The sequence below is a fragment of the Oncorhynchus nerka genome, linkage group LG23 (genome assembly GCF_034236695.1).
Source record: "Oncorhynchus nerka isolate Pitt River linkage group LG23, Oner_Uvic_2.0, whole genome shotgun sequence".
NCBI lineage: Eukaryota > Metazoa > Chordata > Actinopteri > Salmoniformes > Salmonidae > Oncorhynchus > Oncorhynchus nerka.
Window position 1 is genome coordinate 20,729,867 of NC_088418.1, and position 21,878 is coordinate 20,751,744.

General features: G+C 46.4%; 1 protein-coding gene across 22 annotated transcripts in view; it reads left to right on the forward strand.

The window, feature by feature from the left end:
* The window catches only part of LOC115106433 (transcription factor 7-like 2), a 137,832-nt gene extending 116,959 nt beyond the window's left edge, over positions 1-20,873 (forward strand). For 2 of the 22 annotated variants that reach the window (XM_029629166.2, XM_029629161.2), the window contains 9 exons: positions 1,856-1,958; positions 3,332-3,406; positions 10,286-10,408; positions 10,601-10,763; positions 11,266-11,373; positions 12,032-12,080; positions 13,009-13,059; positions 14,264-14,336; positions 19,848-20,871. In XM_029629166.2, coding sequence (XP_029485026.1) covers positions 1,856-1,958; positions 3,332-3,406; positions 10,286-10,408; positions 10,601-10,763; positions 11,266-11,373; positions 12,032-12,080; positions 13,009-13,059; positions 14,264-14,336; positions 19,848-20,310 — 1,208 coding nt within the window. In that variant the 3' untranslated portion in view covers positions 20,311-20,871. Of the gene's footprint in view, positions 1-1,855; positions 1,959-3,331; positions 3,407-10,270; positions 10,409-10,576; positions 10,764-11,265; positions 11,374-12,016; positions 12,081-13,008; positions 13,060-14,263; positions 14,337-14,846; positions 14,920-19,847 lie in introns of all 22 variants that reach the window. The other 20 variants (XM_029629182.2, XM_029629181.2, XM_029629172.2 and 17 more) reach the window with 19 other exon arrangements.
* The last annotated feature ends 1,005 nt before the right edge of the window (positions 20,874-21,878 follow it).

Below are 21,878 nucleotides of genomic sequence, written 5' to 3' on the forward strand. Positions count from 1 at the left end.
AATAAACATGATGACCTAATAGGGTAACTTACTTTCAGTATGTTGTACAGTGGTAAGTAATGCTTTGAAAGGTGTCTGGTTGTTTTGTTAGCGTTTTGGGGTCATAGTGGTCTCTTATTATGATTGTCCTCACAAAGGAGCAATAATAACGACCCTGCTGCTGTTTAATGCGCCAGTTAATGGCCTTGCTTAATTGAGCTTAGTGTTAAATGAATGAACAAGCTATATTAAGGCCTCAGCACTGGATAGCAACGGAAAGCAACATTCGGAATGCTTTCCTCTGAGTAGTGTATCAGTCAGAGCCATTATGTCTATAGAACTAGGTCCTACAGCAGCCTGTTTGGAACCCTTCTCAGCATCAAATGCGTAACTAACGATCTATAACTTGTGATTACATTTTTTTATTTTTTTTATTTTTTTACTCGAATCCTAATTGTTCACAATTAGTTCGCCATCCTTTTTTTGAGACCAGTGAGGGTTTTTCTACTTTCTGGATGCACAAAGTATTCTTTAGGTACCTGTCACTGAACAACGTCTGCTTTCCACATATCCGGCTCCGCCTTGTTGCTTTGGGTGTGACACACCCCGGCAACATACAGGCTGTGGATGGATTCATGCGGCCAGGTTTCTGCAGAACTCTTTATCTGGGTCCACTGTGGCCTTATCGGCACCACCCAAAAACTGCTGCAACCGACATGCAGGCCAGGCAGGCCCCCACTGTGAGAGAACGCACCGAAGACAATAAACTAGACAGCTATGCTGTCTGCCAGGGGAATTCAAACACTTCCTTGTCGCTGTTGTTGTTGTTGTTGTTCCTTTAACGCTCAACACCGGAAAAATGGAAAAGCCATCATTTCTTTTGCTTTCTCTATTTCTCCTTTTTTTCTGGTCTTGAGCGAGTTCTTTTCTCGCCAGACCTTTGGAGACCTAATGTTTTGGGTGGCTTGTGTGCGTGTTTTCTTTGCCCGTCAGCTGCCACAGGAAGTGAAAGCGACATTGGCAAACGTGTGATCGTTTCGCCCTCTGTGCGAGCTGTCCTTATGTCGGACGTCTGTCACTGTTCGTCTTTGTCAAACATGAAGAGGAGTAGTGGGACATAAACACTTGTGCTAAAGAGAAGCAGGAGACCAAGGGCCCCTCTGTTTATAAGACCTACTTCATAATGGCATAGGCATGTCATAACAGGTGTCATAGACAAGTCATAAGAGCCGGTGTCAGTTGAAGACAGCTAGGCTAATACAACATGTAACACAGTACATTGGGTAAGCCGACAAAGCTATGAAACAAGCTGGTCATGAATAACACGAAGAGACGGTTGTAACATCACTTCATTCATGCTTACGACAGTCAGATAACTTGCTGGGTCAGACCCGGTTCATTTTAGAGTTAAGCTCTACCTGCAGCCCTCTAAAGGAACAGATGTCAATTTTCATCTGTATGAGACTGTACACATCGTTTGTTATGTTAGCTTCTAAACCTCAATTATCACACGTTGTTAATCCTCTCATTCAATAGGAGACTAATGTGACAGGATCATGTTGGGGTAGTCGTCCCCCCCCCCCCCCTCTTTCTTTCTCTCGGTCTCTCTCAACATGTTATGCCACCGTACCGCCTGACTCGGAACAGCTTTGATCAGGACGTGTGATTTAGTACTGCGAACATGCGGGCGCAACCGCACCTCCTCCTCCCTACCCACCCAGCTTCCAGTGATGTTGACATTGTTCAATTATGAAACTCACAAAGGATTAATTTAACACTGACTTTTATTTTGGTTGTGTGTGGGGGGGGGGCTGCGATGTTGGAAACAATTTGATAACTGTTTGCCCCTCTACCCTTTCTCTCTCTTTCTCTCCAGGAATTCCAAGGCCTCCACAACACCCAGACATATCTCCCTATTACCCTCTCTCACCTGGTGCTGTAGGCCAGATCCCCCATCCGCTAGGGTGGTTAGTACCACAGTAAGCAACCTTTTATTACTCTCCTTAATGACCCTTCCCTTAATTGTACGTAGTTCTGTCCTTGTTCTGTTCTTGTCTATTGATGTTCTGTATTCTGTCATGTTTCCTGTTTTGTGTTGGACCCCAGGAAGTGTAGCTGCTGCTTTTGCCACCGCTAATGGGGATCCTAATAAAATACCAAACACCTGTCATTAAGCATGTTGTACTACTCCAAGCATGTTGTACTACTCCAAGCATGTTGTACTACTCCAAGCATGTTGTACTACTCCAAGCATGTTGTACTACTCCAAACATGTTGTACTACTCCAAGCATGTTGTACTACTCCAAGCATGTTGTACTACTCCAAGCATGCGCTGGTGCTGTTTGTGTGCCTAGATGTAGATTAAGAGCATTGAGTTCTGTAGTACATTGCATTGTAAAATCAGCATCTCTAATGTAAAAGATATAGCGTAAAATAGTTCTCGGTCAGAGGCCATGTCTTCGGGTTTGTTGTGTATGCTAATATAGCTTGGTTTCAGTATTTTCCAGACTGGTAACATCATAAGCAGAGTGCATAGGGAAAGCTCTGTATCCACTTATCTCAAACGGGGTCCTCTCAATTTTGATCAGGCACTGATTTGACTCCTAGCTGACCACATTGCAGAGAGAATGGCTAAGTCTCCCTCTCTACTGCTGTCTCCAGTTTATAGATTCAAGCAATGGACTGACTCATGGGCCACAGAAGCACTCCCCCCCCAACCCCAACTTTGTGTCGAATGCTATTTTGCATGTCTCTGTATTGTCCAATTAGATCAATGAACCGTGATTGCCTGTATTTTACCCACAATTCCACAGGGGGGCTATCCCTGGTTGACTCTTGTCAACACTTGTTAATATGACAAAAGGCTACAAATTAAGCTCTGTTAATTTAATGTTTTCTCACCGCGATCTAAATACCGGGAGAGGTCCCGAGCGCAGCCGCGGCACCCTTTCATTTTCTGCACTTTATTTTGGTATAAATTTACATTCATTATTGTTTGTCTTTAGATGTGTAGACCTCAATTAGCGTGATGGCTCCATTAAAGAGTTGCGCTTCGTCTTCAATTATCACAACAAAACACCTAGTTTCAGCTCGGGGAGGAAGGGGCCCCCTCTCCGTCGACACCGAGCGAAGGGTTATGAAATTTAATTAGCCATTCCTATCAGATTTGTGGCATTCAAATTGTTTAGAGTTTGCCTCTCCTTTGATCCGCACTCTGCAATCCCCTAGATTTTAGTCCTGATCAAATGAGAATAAAGAGGCCTGCGATCAGGGAGACGGAGAGGGCTTTACCTCCTCTACTTCCATCAACCCTGTTTCCTTACCTCCCTCTCTTCTTTGTCCTTCTCCTAGGCAAGGTCAACCTGTTTACCAGGGTTTTAGGCACCCCTACCCGACTGCGCTCACTGTCAACGCATCCATGCAAAGGTGAGTTGAGCCTTGGGAGATAAACACACACACACACACACACACAGGAGGAGGCTGTGGCGCAGAGAGTGCACACTCCCGTCTCCACGCTCAAAAGGTCAATCCTCCAGTGTCCCCCACTAATGTGTTGAAATATTAATTATATGTATCACTTTCGAGCTAATGAGGCCCCTGAAGAACATTTACCCTAGCTGCATGACAGGCACATCCTTGCTGCTAGTTTTTAAACAACCAGACACGTTGATATGTAAACGTCTATACACTTAAAAGGAGAGAATGATGCATGCTGGGGCTTGACCCTTGGTTAGTTCTTTGTTGGGCCCATTAGGGTCCAGCTCAAGGGGAGGGCTCTGGACACAAGTGAACTGGGAGGGGGGGGAACAAATGTTTGTTGTTGTGTTATTTTTTGAACTGGGCCCGGTTCCCCCGGGGACTGTGCTATACTACTCTGCATTGTTGTTGCTGCGTTATGTGTTTTTAACTGGGCCCGGTTCCCCCGGGGACTGTGCTATACTACTCTGCATTGTTGTTGCTGCGTTATGTGTTTTTAACTGGGCCCGGTTCCCCCGGGGACTGTGCTATACTACTCTGCATTGTTGTTGCTGCGTTATGTGTTTTTAACTGGGCCCGGTTCCCCCGGGGACTGTGCTATACTACTCTGCATTGTTGTTGCTGCGTTATGTGTTTTTAACTGGGCCCGGTTCCCCCGGGGACTGTGCTATACTACTCTGCATTGTTGTTGCTGCGTTATGTGTTTTTAACTGGGCCCGGTTCCCCCGGGGACTGTGCTATACTACTCTGCATTGTTGTTGCTGCGTTATGTGTTTTGAACTGGGTCTGATTCTCCCAATACTCTGTATTGTATGGAATGTGGGAAGAGTTAACTGTGGATGACAAGTACCCCGTGATTTGTGTGGCAGCTCTTCCCCCATGTCCCTCTCCCCCAGCCCAGAGCAGTATTCACAGGCGTTTCAGTGCAGGCAGCTAGAGAGTTTGGAACTAGGAACCAGGCCAAACTTCAGCTCTATTACAGGCTGATTGGAAAAGCAGCTCCTGAGGGTCGACTGTTCAAACCTCTGTGACGTTGATGGATAAGTGTGAGCGAGGGAGGAAAGGAGAGAGAGGGAGGCCTCCAATGGGGTATAGCAAGGTCAATGTTGTGAAAGAGTACCTAGTGTTTTGACATTGAACACGTTTCGTGTGCACTCGGGTTCCTCATCTCTCTCTCGCTCGCTCACACGCATCTTGAACGCTGCTTTTAATTAAAAGCAGAATAGCACATTCACACTGTTAAAAAAAAGAGGATAGTTTGTCCTCTTTCTTGGTTAGCCTTTCATTGAACATGTATATCTTCACATGTATTCCTCATTAATATACAACACTTACGCATTTAGGTTGATAGTTTCCATCATCACCTTAATCCAGACAAGCTCATGGCTTTAGTAACTGTTCACTGGTTATAGCAGGGTTATTATAAAGGCTCTCATTTATGATCGCTACCCATCTATTGGATCCCTCTTCCACTCCCAGCGACTCCCTTAAAGCAGACGCTGCCCCCCCCTCTCCCCAGCCCAGCCATGGTTGCCCTGCTGTCCGGTGCAGTCAGGGTGTGTCTGGTTTCTGGTAGAGCCGGGCAGCCAGACTAACTGAGGTCTGGCAACGTCTAGTGGACCTGTGCTTTAAGTGACAGCTAATTCAGCTCTAATGACGGCCTTTACATTGTGATCATCTTATTTCCAGCGAGGCTAATTGAATCTGCTGGATGGGGGCTAGGGGGATTGGCTGTGGGGCTGGGGAGAGCTAATGCATTCTGATGAGACCTAATTGAATTAGCATAGCTGAATAGGTGGAGGTCTCCGTCTCTGGAGAAAGGGGATTTAGCACGTCCTTGTTAAAACTGCAATGGGGGATTTGACAAAAAAATATGGCCATTTGGGTTGTCAAAGGCGAAGATAAATGGTGCAGAGTTGAAAGGTTTGGATAATTGTGTATATGACAGGGTTTCGGAAGCAAAAAAATGTAAACAGAATTAGAGAATTGTGTCTTGGCTTTAAAAGGGCTTTCTTGCTTAAATATGCCTCGAGACATCCAGTAGTCATGAAGTCCAGTCCATGTCTAATAATCAAATCATATTTTATTGGTCACATACACATATTTATTATGATGTTATTGCAGGTGTAGCGAAATGCTTGTGTTCCTAGCTCCAACAGTGCAGTAATATATATATATTTTTTTAAATATTATTTTTACCCCTTTTTCTCCCCAATTTCATGGTATCTATTTGGTAGTTAAAGTCTTGTCTCATCGCTGCAACTCCCGTATGGACTCGGGAGAGGCGAAAGTCAAGAGCCATGCGTCCTCTGAAACACAACCCAACCAAGCGGGTTGCCCACTTAACCCAATGCCCACTTAACCCGGAAGCCAGCCGCACCAATGTGTTGGAGGAAGCACCTGGCGACTGTGTCAGCGTGCACTGCACCCAGCCCGCCACAGGAGTCGCTAGTGCGCTTTGGGACAAGGACATCCCTGCCGGCCAAGCTCTCCCCTAACCCGGACAACGCTAGGCCAATTGTGCGCCGCCCTATGGGACTCCCGGTCACGGCCTGCTGCGACAGAGCCTGGACTCAAACCAGGACCTCTAGTGACACAGCTAGCACTGTGATGCAGCATCTTAGACCACTGCGCCACTCGGGAGGCCCAGTGCAGTAATATTTAACAATTACATGAGGCCTGAGTGATTGAGATGTCCTGGTCCTGTATTTCACTGGGTAGCCAGATCTTAACAAGAGAACAATCCCCTAGTGCCACATACCGGCCCGATTAGGATGCAGAGGGTGAGTCTCACTTTCGTACATTGCACCCCCTCAATGAGCACCTTACACCCAGGACCTGTTAAAAAATACATTCTCTGGAAGGGAGCAGGAGAGAGCAGAGTCAGTGGATGGAGCAAATGAAAATACATTATTTGAATAATGTGGTTGGAGCCATACAGGTCCTTCATATCTGGCAGGCCTGTGTGTGACACATGGGAGGAAGTGTAGGCCTCTCGCCCCCTGTCCTTTGATATGTCCCTTCCTCACCCCTCTCTCTCTCTCTCTCCCTTCCTCACTCGCTACCTCTCTCTCTCTCCCTTCCTCCCTCTCCCTTCCTCACTCACCTCTCTCTCTCTCTCCCTTCCTCACTCACCCCTCTCTCTCTCTCCCTTCCTCCCTCACCCCTCTCTCTTTCTCTCCCTTCCTCCCTCACCCCCCTCTCTCTCTCTCTCTCCCTTCCTCACTCGCTACCTCTCTCTCTCTCTCCCTTCCTCCCTCACCCCCTCTCTCTCTCTCCCTTCCTCCTTCACCCCCTCTCTCTCTCTCCCTTCCTCCCTCACCCCTCTCTCTCTCTCTCTCCCTTCCTCACTCACCTCTCTCTCTCTCTCCCTTCCTCACTCGCTACCTCTCTCTCTCTCTCTCTCCCTTCCTCCCTCACCCCCTCTCTCTCTCTCTCCCTTCCTCCCTCACCCCTCTCTCTCTCTCTCCCTTCCTCCTCCCTCACTCTCTCTCTCTCTCTCCCTTCCTCACTCGCTACCTCTCTCTCTCTCTCTCTCTCTCTCTCTCTCTCTCTCTCTCTCTCTCCCTTCCTCCCTCACCCCTCTCTCTCTCTCTCCCTTCCTCCCTCACCCCTCTCTCTCTCTCTCTCCCTTCCTCACTCGCTACCTCTCTCTCTCTCTCCCTTCCTCCCTCACCCCTCTCTCTCTCTCTCCCTTCCTCCCTTACCCCTCTCTCTCTCTCTCCCTTCCTCCCTCACCCCTCTCTCTCTCTCTCCCTTCCTCCCTCACCCCTCTCTCTCTCGCCCTTCCTCACTCGCTACCTCTCAGACTTGTTTTTTTTCTGCGGAAGGGAAGGTGCGCCGGGGCGAGTCATTATACATTAACCAGGCACGGGGATACCGCCTCGCATTGGCAATTAAATGGCCCTGGCTGACACTGTGCCTCCGTTACAGCCAATGACCCACTCCCATCCCTGTCTTTCAGATTGAGACGTAGGAGCCTGGGGGTTGGGGGCTCCCTCTCTCTATCTCTCTTCCCCTCTGTTGGCTAAATTGGGCCACGGCGCTGTTCTGTGCTGATGAGGCTGGATGATGCCCCTGCACATCAAAGGGATGGCCGTCATGTTTAAACCATAACCTGGGCCGCGCGGTGGCAGCTGGAGGGAGGGAGGGAAGTTGGGAGGGGGTGAGGGGACAGGAAGAAGGAGGAAAGTAGAGAAGGAAGAACATATATATATTTTTTAAATTCACAAAGAAAGGGAGAAGGAAGGAAAAAGAGAGAGAGTAGGGGAAATGCAGCGGCCTAATGATGGCTGATCTGCAGCCACTGTCCCCTCAGCAGATGACATGGCACAAACACAAACGTGTCAATGATGAAGAGGGGAGAAGGGAGGAGAGAAGAGCAGCAGGAGCAAGAGAGAGAGAGAGAGAGAGAGAGAGAGAAGAGCAGCAGTGGGAGAGAGAGAGAGAACACACTCCCCAGAGATCGCCTGCAACAGAAACTAGTTGTTCCTGGCGACCTGATGCTCATCATTATATTCTGGCTCCAAGCCATGCAGCCAGACACATCCAGATAATGAGCTGTTAAAGAAGAAAAATAATAAATTATTCCTCCTTTTTCCCCCTCCTTCATCCTCCACTCTTTTTCTACGATTTGTGTACGTACGGTCATGCGTAGCTGGGGCATATATATACTCTACACTCACATTCAAATAATCTAACATAGACATAATTACTCTCACTCACTCATCACACACACAATTGTGTTGCTCATTGCTCTGGGAAGTGAATCCATATATGCAGATTATTGCCCTCAATCAGTGTAGCTAATGATACTGGTGTTACGAAGATGTCGAGCAGGGGGATAAAGAATAACACCATTAGTAATCCAGATCTAGCATGAGGCCCAATGGAATCGAGGATGAGGCCCAATGGAATCTAGAATGAGGCCCAGTGGAATCTAGAAAATAGGCCCAATGGAATCTAGAATGAGGCCCAGTGGAATCTAGCATGAGGCCCAATGGAATCTAGAATGAGGCCCAGTGGAATCTAGCATAAGGACCTCAAGGCCATCAGACTGTTAAACAGCCACCACTAACATTGAGTGGCTGCTGCCAACACACTGACTCAACTCCAGCCACTTTAATAATGGGAATTATTAAAATATATCACTAGCCACTTTAAACAATGCTACTTAATATAATGTTTACATACCCTACATTATTTATCTCATATGTATACGTATATACTGTACTCTATATCATCTACTGCATCTTTATGTAATACATGTATCACTAGCCACTTTAAACTATGCCACTTTGTTTACATACTCATCTCATATGTATATACTGTACTCGATAAAATCTACTGCATCTTGCCTATGCCGCTCTGTACCATCACTCACTCATATATCTTTATGTACATATTCTTTATCCCTTTACACTTATGTGTATAAGGTAGTAGTTTTGGAATTGTTAGCTAGATTACTCGTTGGTTATTACTGCATTGTCGGAACTAGAAGCACAAGCATTTCGCTACACTCGCATTAACATCTGCTAACCATGTGTATGTGACAAATAAAATTTGATTTGATTTGACCAATGGAATCTAGAATGAGGCCCAGTGGAATATAGCAATGAGGCCCAATGGAATATAGAAATAGGCCCAGTGGAATATAGCAATGAGGCCCAATGGAATATAGAATGAGGCCCAGTAGAATCTAGCAATGAGGCTCAATGGAATCTAGAATGAGGCCAAGTGGAATCTAGCATGAGCCCCAATGGAATCTAGAATGAGATTCTAGATTCTAGAATCTAGCATGAGGCCCAATGGAATCTGGAATGAGGCCCAGTGGAATCTAGCATGATGCCCAATGGAATCTAGCATGAGGCCCAGTGGAATCTAGCACGAGGCCCAGTGGAATCTAGCACGATGCCAAATGGAATCTAGAATGAGATTCTAGATTCTAGAATCTAGCATGAGGCCCAATGGAATCTGGAATGAGGCCCAATGGAATCTGGAATGAGGCCCAGTGGAATCTAGCATGATGCCCAGTGGAATCTAGCACGAGGCCCAATGGAATCTAGCACGTGGCCCAATAGAATAGGCCTAACACAGAAAAAGGTGCCTTGCCCATGGTTAAAGCTAAGACCTAGGAGCTGAAGATGTTTAAACATGACCTCAGTTTTGACATCAGCTTACACCACAGATTGGCATAAGACCCCACATACCTGTAGTTTGCCACATTGTAAAGGGGCCAAGACATCCTGGAACTTGTATTTGTCATCCACAGTCCGGAGAAGGGTGGCAGCACTAAACACTGACTTGCCATTGGAGGAAGACACTATTTTGGCTCAGCTAATAGAAGCATGTGAGGACTTGTTAAAGCCTATTAGAGTTGAAGTGTCTGTATGGGCCATTTTGGCAGAAAATGACTGTCCTGTCCTTCCATTTGAAACTCTTCCCACTTCAAAACAAAACAGCTCTCATTTTTAAAATGAATACTATGAAATATGACTCGTGATGTGTAGTGTGTGTGTGTACTGGGTAACTGTTTCCATGTGATCGTGAGATACAAATTCTGTGATACTCATGGGCCGAATCCTTTCTTGATATACGCGTGGGAAACTCAAGCTTTTGTGTAAGTCATGCATTGAATCCCAATGACAGATTTGTACAGAAATCAAACTTTCCCGCTCGAACCTCAAGTTAGGATTCGGCCCTATACATGTGCACTGTCTGTATGAATGCTCGAGTGAGCATACTCTGTCTCTGTTTGTGTCTACATGTGTCCATCTTCCATTTCACACGTGTCCACTCTGACGATTTACACAGTTTTCTGTCCTCCAGGTTCCCTCACCACATGGTCCCCCCTCATCACAGTTTGCACCAGACCGGCATCCCCCACCCCGCCATCGTCACGCCCAACGTCAAGCAGGAGTCCTCCCACAGCGACATCGGCCTCAACAGCTCGTGAGTACACACATCTGCACACACACACACACACTCACCTCTGCTTATCTTTTACCATTGTAAACTAAACGGCAGTAGAGGAAAACTTGGCACTGGTGTTGTTGTTCTAAATTCTACCATTACAATAAGCTGTTTAATACCAATTCTGGGTATTTGCCAACCATACAGTACTATACTGTACACACTCCACAGGAAACACCAGGACTCGAAAAAGGAGGACGAGAAGAAGAAGCAGCCCCACATCAAGAAGCCGCTGAACGCCTTTATGCTCTACATGAAGGAGATGAGGGCCAAGGTGGTGGCCGAGTGCACGTTGAAAGAGAGCGCCGCCATTAACCAGATACTGGGACGAAGGGTGAGAGAGAGAGAGAGAGAGAGAGAGATATGGCACCCCCATAGACACATACTCGCTCATTTTACACATACAGCTTGGTAACTCCCTTGTACAGGGGTACAAGGGACTATGCATAGGGCAGGTAGCCTAGCGGTTAAGAGTGTTGGGCCAGTACACCAAAAGGTCGCTGGTTCGAATCCCTGAGCTGACTAAGTGACAAATCTGTCGTTGTGCTCTTGAGCAAGGCCCTTAACCATACTTGCTCTGGATAAGAGTTTCTGCTAAATGAATCAAATGTCAAATGAAAATATCCACCCCAACACCCTGTATGGTTTAGTTGACTATAGGCCTGCTACTGGGTCTGGTAGACAAAGGCAACATGTCTTAGTTTGTCTCTACTTCTCACTGCTCTTGACTGAACACGGTCTTCTTCTACTGTTGACACTTTTTGCACTCTTCTCTTTCTATTATGTCCTTCCCCCTGTCATCCCCTCCCTCTCTCTTTCCACGTGTCCGTCTGTAGTGGCACGCCCTAACGCGAGAGGAGCAGGCGAAATACTATGAGCTGGCCAGGAAAGAGCGACAGCTTCACATGCAGCTCTACCCCGGCTGGTCTGCACGAGATAACTATGTAAGTTTTTAAGTTTTCAACACGTACCTCCTGTACTTCTCCTCTCCGCAAGGACGTGTGTCTTGGATGAGTGCTCTTACTGTTCCGTCTGAGCTGAGAGCTCACCTCGCTAGCAATGCCTGTTGACTGCTTCCCTAGACACCTCAGCCAATGGAATCTACAATATACTTTACAGTAGATTTGCCGGGCTATATAGAACAGGGTCTAAAGTCCCTGGAATTCTGATGCTGATAGGACGTTTCTCTCCCAGCGTTTGCTGTGCGTCCAGCAGTTCAGGGGTCATCGTACACCCTTGCAAAGGTCAGGTTGGCCAGTGAAACTTTGACTCCTCTCAGCCTTCACAAAGCATTCTGCAAATCTGACTCCCTCGCTAGAAACCAACAAAGCCTCTACGATGGTCACTAAACGAGAGGAAAACAAGTCAAAAGATTACAACAGAAGAGCAAGAGAGAGAGAAAAAATACAGAAAGGGAGAAGAGGGGAAATTCTGCAATGTCTTGTAGTGGCAGTTAAAACTGGCGGGCAGAGAAAGAGTTTAGAGAATGAATGACTAAACGAACAGAAAGATGGGCCCGTTTTCATTTCACGTGTCAGGTCCTCTGCAATATAATAACTAAGGTTCCTGTCTATTTCTCTTGTTTTGGCGGCTAACCAACAGGGCAAGAAGAAGAAGAGGAAACGGGATAAGCAGCCAGGAGAGGGCAATGGTAAGTGAGCGGCAGGTCTCTCTCCTGTTAGGAGACCCTTCATGTGTTCAGGACTGTGTGACATCTTGCAAGATAATAGTCTAGTCCGTTTTTTCCCTCCTCTACTGCTTTTTATTTTATTTCTGTGTTGACGTGCTCGTTTTTTCCCTACCACATAGTTATGCTACACGTAATGCAATATTTAAATGGTAGACTTGCTTGTTACCCCCTCCTTCCATTCCCCACCTCCTCCCATAGCCTTCCCCAGCTAATAACGTTGAATATGCATGACCCCCTCCCTTCCCCAGCCTCACCCTCCTCCCCCGACCCCCCCCCACACACACACACTTTACCCCCCAGCATTTATGAAACGTTGATATGTGTTTTGAGAATGTGAAATTGAAGCGTTACGATAGTTATTAACATTAACTTTGCCAGTTTTGTGTGTCTGCGTGTTATAATGCCTGTGCCCTGCAGATAGACTGTGCTTGTGTGTCTGCGTGTTATAATGCCTGTGCCCTGCAGATAGACTGTGCTTGTGTGTCTGCGTGTTATAATGCCTGTGCCCTGCAGATAGACTGTGCTTGTGTGTCTGCGTGTTATAATGCCTGTGCCCTGCAGATAGACTGTGCTTGTGTGTCTGCGTGTTATAATGCCTGTGCCCTGCAGATAGACTGTGCTTGTGTGTCTGTAACCTGGGCCACCCCTGCTTGTTTTCATGCATGCTTTTTAATCACCCTGAAAAAGGGGGAAATAATCACCCACTTCTTAAAATTAAGGAGGTTTACTAATTCTATTACTTCTTCATTTTATATTCTTATTATTCACATTCTTGTGATATTCCATACTGTGGGTTGAGAAGGAGAAATGCGGCATGTGAAACTGTATTTTACTCTCGTTTACGTGACGATCCCCTCTTGAAGGCCTCTCCATCTGTTCTTTTTTTCAGAACACAGAGAATATTTTCCAAACCCTTGCCTTTCACTCCCTCCGATTACAGGTGCTAATGTCATTTTGAGTCTCAAATTACTCATTTGTTTTTTTTTCTCCTCTCTTTTCAGTTTATTGTGTATTTATCTCTGCATGTGAAATATATCTGATTTAAAATACATTTTACTTTAAGCTAAATGCAATACTTTTGAAGGATGTTATATGCTTTCTTTGCTTCTTTCTTTCTTCAAATGTTTCTTATGTTTATCTATTTGACCATTTTTATTTACACTAGCAAAAGTACGTTTTATTTTATATACTTACATATTTATTTAATGACGCTTCTGTTTTTAAGCCATTTATTCAAGAACAATCTTCCCCATTTGGCCAAATCCATATGTTGTATATATTTCTAGTGGTGGCTGTTAAGTTAACGTAATCTTAATGTTGAGTATGACCCAGAGATTTTACACCAGTCCGGGTAAACCTCCTTAATCTATTGGCTTCAGTAGCTGTGCTTGTGCCTTTCCCTGGGCCAGAATGAGTTGGGCCTATTCCCCTTCTACGCGGTCTCTGCTCAAACTAAGGCCTGGATTCACTCGCCATAGGATTCCTTCCCTCTTTGGCCCAGCTGTCACTTTGCGCTACATTGGGATTATTAAGCCACTATAGTAGAAAACCGTGTGCCACACAGTAGTAGTGCCCTTGCTGCATTCAGTAAGGTTGAACCCTTTAATGCTTTCCCTGGCTGAGACTAACCCAAACCTCCACTTAGTGTAACAGTCAGATACTGCCGCCTCTTCCTACCTACCACCTCTAGCCTCTCCTTCTCAAATATGGCGATAAAAAGTAGAACTATGAATGGCACTTGGCAGAAATGTAATCAAGTCTGCATTATTTCCCCCATCATATTCTGCTCCTTTAACAAATACGGATGCTCTTTTTATTGGCTTTAACCTTCTATTAAAGGGGAAATGACTATCCTTTTGTTCCACATAATCTTTGCACATTTATGCACTTGTTCGCTTTTTGCTTGCGGTTTGATTACTAACGTCTGAAAGACTAACGGTGTCTTCTGACAGTCCTTTCTGTAAAGACATACTGCATCTTTTTTAATTAGAGGGGAAATTACCTAGATATGCCACGATTACGAAGCTCACAGACTCACTGGTTTCCGGTTTTTTTTCTCCTTTATTTCTCTCCTCTTTCTCTTCCCTCCCTTTTTGGTTATTCTTCCTCCTGTCTGCTGGCTTCCCTCCCTGTTGTGGCATCAGACCTGAGCGCTCCTAAGAAGTGTCGAGCGCGCTTTGGGCTCGATCAGCAGAATAACTGGTGTGGCCCGTGCAGGTGTGTATGGTGTGTGCCGGCGTGAACGCCAGGGGGCCAGGTGACGGCTGCTCGCTGAGCTGGGACTTCCTCCTTCCCTCCCCGCCTCCCACTCTCCTTCCTTCGCCAGGCTGTCGCCACCTCCCGACTCTTCCTCCAACCCAGCCCTGCTAGTCTGGCCTGCCTCTAGTTGTGTTGGGAACAGGGCTAACAGGGTATGCGTTAATGTCCGTGTGTGTGTGTGTGTGTGTGTGTTTGTTGGTGTGAGTGGTGTTTGTCTGTACCCAAGTCTAGATTGCAGCATATAGATGTGGGGTTGGGTGGATCCTATAGGGCATATTCTCATAATGAGGGGCAGGCCTCATCAGACTGGGTCTGAGAGGAGTTGGAGACGCGATGGCCTGGACTGTGTGGAGGAGGTCCCAGTGTTGGCAGCCCAAACCTAACCCGTGGCTATATGTTGTCTGTCCAATGACATGTCCATTTTCTGTGTTTTTGTATCGTTTGTGTGTCTACCTCTTTGGCTAACAGATGCAAATGCCCCAAAGAAGTGTCGTGCCTTGTTCGGGCTTGACCAGCTGAGTTTATGGTGCAAACCATGCAGGTATACCCCTGTAGTATCTACGGGAGGACAACCGTAATGACAATCACTTCCTTCTCTTACGTCTTCTCAACACGCCCGTCTAAAACAGATGTGTGTTATGTTTCCTTCAATGTGTTAATTGATGACGCCAACATTCTATCTGTTCCTTTTCCTGATTGGGGGATTTTCTGCTAGAACTTCTCCTAGCAGGTCATTTCACTTATTTTCTTTGAAAACTAGAAGCCCAGTCGTAGAAAATGGATTTACTCTCATCATTTGTACTCTACCTCAGCAATTCTATCATTGTAAGGGAAGGTCCTTGTTGCAGCATTGAACACAATCACATTTAGGAGAACCTTGGGCCTTTTTGTTGTCATGTCATTTTAAAATGGAACACATGAATGGTTTATGATACTATTCTTCTGGCAAGTTGAAAGGTTGAAATCCATTTTCTATCCAGGCTGTATGTAAGTGCCTGACATCCAAACTGTTTTAAGTGTCTGTCTGAATTGGCCTTCTTGATAACCTTGTCGTGCTAAGGTTTACCCTGCTTCTCAGAGGGCACCATAGTGACTTTCTTCTATGCCCTCTTCCTCCTCCTCCTCCTCCTCTTCTTCTTCCTCCAAACTCCTCCCCGATAACCCTTAATTAGTCCCTACCTGTTGTCTTTCTGTTCTGACACAAGCAGTCTTTGAATTGGGAATGTTTTCATGGTAGGTATCTGTTTCTGTTAAGTAATATCCTTCTCCGTGTCTGGCTTGCACTGTGTCCCCACCTCTACCCTGACCATTGTGACGCTCCGTTTGATACATCACCATGGTCAACCCAGGGCATGCGACCTATCAATACATTTCATTTTTCTCCTTTTTTTGGTTTTCAACATTGATCTGTAGTTATTACACCAGAAAGTCTATCTGGCATTTTGTCATTGCCTCAAAGAAAACAGCTCATAAGACATTGAGTTATCGTGCCAAGTCACTTTTCATGTCCAATTCTAAAGGTTGATTTCATATGGTGTCCAGTTGAAGTCAACATCCAATTCAAGTCATCCACAAGGCCTGCTGAACTCAATCAGCAAGGCTCCACACTCAGCTTCTACTGTAGTGCTGTTCCAGATTGAAAATAAGACGTCAACAGTTGATCACATTGATATACTCGCTGTGTTTCCTGGTCTAGTCTATGAACGTAACGGGTAGATGATGAGTAGGGCAGCAGCGGGGTGTCAGAGCGCCGGGCTTGGAAATAGCCAGGGATAAATCCTGCTTCGTTTAAGGAGCCAAGAGGTTAACAGACCCCACCGGGCTCCATTTCCTGAAAGATGCATCTGGCGTAATTCCCCTGGAGACGGGGAAATCAATATGTTACACAGGCACATACTATCAATCGATATGTCTGTTTTAAAAAAAATAATAATATTAGCTCATTTGTAGCGATTTGACAGGCAGTTAGCACTTCAGCACTGGCAGAGGAAGAGATACAGGCTGGCACTGGCAGAGGAAGAGATACAGGCTGGTACTGGCAGAGGAAGAGATACAGGCTGGCACTGGCAGAGGAAGAGATACAGGCTGGCACTGGCAGAGGAAGAGATACAGGCTGGCACTGGCAGAGGAAGAGATACAGACTGGCACTGGCAGAGGAAGAGATACAGGCTGGCACTGGCAGAGGAAGAGATACAGGCTGGCACTGGCAGAGGAAGAGATACAGGCTGGCACTGGCAGAGGAAGAGATACAGACTGGCACTGGCAGAGGAAGAGATACAGACTGGCACTGGCAGAGGAAGAGATACAGACTGGCACTGGCAGAGGAAGAGATACAGACTGGCACTGGCAGAGGAAGAGATACAGACTGGTACTGGCAGAGGAAGAGATACAGGCTGGCACTGGCAGAGGAAGAGATACAGGCTGGCACTGGCAGAGGAAGAGATACAGACTGGCACTGGCAGAGGAAGAGATACAGGCTGGTACTGGCAGAGGAAGAGATACAGGCTGGCACTGGCAGAGGAAGAGATACAGGCTGGCACTGGCAGAGGAAGAGATACAGGCTGGCACTGGCAGAGGAAGAGATACAGGCTGGCACTGGCAGAGGAAGAGATACAGACTGGCACTGGCAGAGGAAGAGATACAGGCTGGTACTGGCAGAGGAAGAGATACAGGCTGGCACTGGCAGAGGAAGAGATACAGGCTGGCACTGGCAGAGGAAGAGATACAGGCTGGCACTGGCAGATGAAGAGATACAGACTGGCACTGGCAGAGGAAGAGATACAGGCTGGCACTGGCAGAGGAAGAGATACAGGCTGGCACTGGCAGAGAAAGAGATACAGGCTGGCACTGGCAGAGGAAGAGATACAGGCTGGCACTGGCAGAGGAAGAGATACAGGCTGGCACTGGCAGTAATAATAGTACCACACAATACTCATACAGGGTCTTTGACAGCCAAGCAGACATCTCAACTCCCTTTCCCTTGCTTTTCAGTTGACATTTCCCTGTGGTTTTACTCTTTCTCTTTTGTTGTGTGCTTGTTCTCTTTGTGTAATTGTTCAATCTCACAAGTGCATGCCTTTTTGTCCAGCATGCCATCAGTGTAAGGTATGTGTGGTTGTCCAAATATATATTTTTCTTCCCCACTCTCCCTTTCTCTTCATTCCTCTCTTATCAGTTCTCACTGATCGATCCCCCCCCCTCTTTTTTCCCCATCTCATTCTCTCTCTCACAGTATTTATGTCAACCTTTTACCTGAAGGAGTACAGGCAGGGTATGACTTGACAAACAGGCCTTACCCTTGATTGAACGATAGAACAGAGAAGGCTAGCTGAACCAAAGCATAGTTTCTATCACTCACTTCTGCCCGCCTCCCTCCCTCCCTCCCCACCTCCCAATTCTGTTCTTTCTCCTTCTTGCTCATTGTCCCTGTGAGCTAGTAACACAGTCTGAACCACAGTGTATTTACCCTCGAGGCACGCACAGACCTTGTGATAAGGAGCTGTTGTTGTTGATGTCAGGGTGAAACGAGGTGGGTAGAGGCTCCCCCTCTGTCCATCCTTGCCTCCCTGCACCCCATATGAACATAGCATGTGCACAGCCCCCCCCCGCCTCTTGAGTGATAGCTCAGTGCAGTTGCATTGTGGGCCGTTCCACAGAGCAAGATGGGTTGGCTGCAGGCGTGCCAGACAGGGGAGAGTCCTGACCCGAGCAGGAATGCAACCATTATACCGTGACCCTCATACACACGTCTTAGGGGCAGGTGCAGCGTAGTGGGGATCCCCCTAACCTCTTACCTCAACATCTGAACTCTCCCCCCTAAGGAAAGGAGAGACAGAGAGAGAAGTAAGGATAGTGGAGGAAAGAGAGAGAATTCAGGATAGTGGAAGAAAGAGAGAGAGCGAAGTCATGATAATGAAGGGAAGTGAGGAAGGAGGAGAGAGAGAAGTCAGGATAATGAAGGGAAGTGAGGAGGGAGGAGAGAGAGAAGTCAGGATAATGAAGGGAAGTGAGGGGGGAGGAGAGAGAGAGAGAGAAGTCAGGATAATGAAGGGAAGTGAGGAGGAAGGAGAGAGAGAGAAGTCAGGATGGTGGAGGAGAGAGAGAGAGAAGTCAGGATAGTGGTGGAGAGAGAGAGAAGTCAGGATAGTGGCGGAGAGAAAGAGAGAGAAATCAGGATAGTGGAGGAGAGAGAGAGAAGTCAGGATAGTGGCGGAGAGAAAGAGAGAGAAGTCAGGATAGTGGAGGAGAGGGAGGAGAAAGAGAGAAGTCAGTATAGTGGAGGAGAGAGAGAGAAGTCAGGATAGTGGCAGAGAGGGAGGAGAGAGAGAAGTCGGGATATTGGAGGAGAGGGAGGAGAGAGAGAAGTCAGGATAGTGGCGGAGAGAAAGAGAGAGAAATCAGGATAGTGGAGGAGAGAGAGGTCACGATAGTGGCGGAGAGAAAGAGAGAGAAGTCAGGATAGTGGAGGAGAGGGAGGAGAAAGAGAGAAGTCAGTATAGTGGAGGAGAGAGAGAGAAGTCAGGATAGTGGCGGAGAGGGAGGAGAGAGAGAAGTCGGGATAGTGGAGGAGAGAGAATGAAGTCAGGATAGTGGAGGAGAGGGAGGAGAGAGAGAGAAGTCAAGATAGTGGAGGGAAGAGAGGAGGAAGGGGAGAGAGAGAAGTCAGGATAGTGGAGGGAAGAGAGGAGGGAGGGGAGAGAGAGAAGTCAGGATAGTGAAGGGAAGAGAGGAGGGAGGGGAGAGAGAGAAGTCAGGATAGTGGAGGGAAGAGAGGAGGGAGGGGAGAGAGAGAAGTCAGGATAGTGGAGGGAAGAGAGGAGGGAGGGGAGAGAGAGAAGTCAGGATAGTGGAGGGAAGAGAGGATGGAGGGAGAGAGAGAAGTCAGGATAGTGGAGGGAAGAGAGGAGAGGATGGAGGGGAGAGAGAGGGAGGACTAGTAATCTCGGAAGAGCAGGTTGATCCTGGCAGTAGCTCTTCAACACGGCCAGCTCTTTGGTTGAGTAAAGATCAGAACTCTGTGAGGAAACGTTTAAAAGATGAGGGAAAATAGCAACAATAAAGGGAGTTGTCTTGAGATTCGCCAATAAAACCATTCTTCTTTATTCTTCATTCATTTCTCATCCATTATTTTCATCCTCCTGCTGCCTCTCCTTGTTCATCATCCTGTCTGTCTGTTTGGTGTACTGTGTGTATGTCCTGGGAATCTGAGCAGGCCACATGTAGCCTTGATCCTCAGCCAGGCTGTAGTGTTGGCAACCACTTAAATGCACCAGAAAACAACAATAATGTAACGCCCAGAAATAGGTTTTAGATGTTATCTTTAAGACATCGACGGCATGCATAATGCCAGTGAAACAAGATGGTGCATTTATGTTGACTGCTAAGGCTCAGCTATTGCCCAGCAGATTGTTGTCAGTTCTGGGATGTCCTGCTAAACAAAACCCATCTTTCTCTGTCCCCCATCTCCAGGAGAAAAAAAAAGTGCATTCGCTACATCCAAGGTGAAGGTAGCTGTGCCAGTCCTCCCTCTTCGGACGGCAGCTTACTAGACTCCCCCCCATCCTCCCCCTCCTCGGTGGCCCCCTCCCCCTCCTCGAAAGAGTCCAGACCTCAGACTGAACAAATGCAACCTCTCTCACTGACAATGAAACCGGCCCACCAGCCTCTCCACTACCCGCACCGGCACCTCCTGCCTGGGCATCCTCCTCCGCCATCTTTGGTTCTGCTGGGAAACTCTGCTGCTGCAGCGGGCAAAACGCCTGGCGCAGCCCACAACGGAGCGCGCGGCGACGTCTCGTCCTCGCGGCAGCCGGGCTCCTCGGGCGCCGCCCTGGCCAGGCCCTTGGCAGCATCGCTGTGTCATTCCCGCTCGCTACACCCCAACTCCACGGCCCCTCAGCCTCTGTCGCTCGTTACCAAGTCTATAGAGTAGATCCCTCCTTATTCACTCCTTCCTTCCTTCCCCTTTTTCTAGCTCTGCACCCTTCATTCTTTTCTCTTTGTTTCGTTCAATCTTTTTTTCTGTTTCTGTGCCATAAGGCTTTGAAAATGTGTTACTGTTTTATCAAAGTTCACTGGTCAATATTTGACCCATCATTATTGAAAAAATATAAATATTATAATGAAATAATAATCCAATGAGCTGTAGAGTATGGCTTTGTGAATCTGCCAAAATTCTTCTGAACTTCTGTTCTCCTTATTTTGTTAAACAGAAAATGGTTATTTAGTTCCACTTAAACGTGTTTCAATGACAGATATAAAACAAATGGTAGATTACATGACTATTCAATGACCCCTTTTCTTGAAAGAGTTGGTTCTCCTTCATTATTTGTATTAAATACGAGCTTGCGAACCAATCATTGGAGGGTATGAGGATCGTGGAGACACCTCTCTTACTGAGGAACAACTTTAATTGTGATGTTACTTGTTCTTCTTTAAATGTACAGAACTATTTGGTGGGTGGGTTGGGGGGGTTACTGTGTTAATGTGCATCGTTCCATTGCGTTGTCTTTCTTTTTTTTTGTATACCTTTGGGGGTGGAGTCAGGTGTGGTGGGTGGGCGGTTGGAAGGGAGACGGGGGGAAGTCTATTGGGGTGGGTGGGGGGCTGCGGTATTCAATACAAAATGTCACAACGCTAGGACCAGTAGTATTTATTGCTTTAGAGATTGCTTGTTGTATCTTGTATGTTGTCCATTTTAAAATCTGTTCTTTTTCTTAATTACATTGTACAAATATTTTTTTCTTAACGTAAGCAACTATATAAAAACGTCCTTTTTTTCTTCACTGAAAACCTGGATTCCACCCAATGTACTGTGTAGATTTCACAAACAGAGGTATGCACAACTTCATTTCAAGAAATGCGTCTATAAGCCATTTTACAAAAGAAGAAAAGAAACTTGAAACACCAAGGGACAGTGGGTACCGTGTCTTCAGTAGTTTGGGGAAAAAGCCCTTCTTTTTTTATTGCACAGTCCCATCTCTACCGGACTGTAGATTTGTGTACAGATTTTCCGTGCCAAATTTTGTGATAATTTTCTCTCCTGCCTCTAATCACGCTGTAGGGGTTTCAGTTGTGTTTGTTTCTTTTCTTTCTTTTTTCATACTTTGCTGTGACGTTACATAGATTGCTATGTATGTAGTATAAATGTTGCTATAACAAATGTGTTTGGTAGCAAATTGTCAAATATACAAATTTAAATTTCAACTGAATAAAAGACAGACATTATACTGTATAAACCCACATGGGCCAAATTATGTATATTATTAGGAGGTTCATAAAAAACTATGAAATAACTACAAAAAAAATACACAAACTGCCACTTTTAAGTACACTACTACACATAGGTAGATAGAAAAAATAGGCATGTCGATGTTGCAAGAGGCTGTAAAAAATAAAAAAGCTACAAGAGAATCATCCACTCGGTACCATTGTAGTTGACATGACGCGACTGTAACCTGTCGATTTCTTCTCTGGTTTAATAAGATGCTAATGATGAAA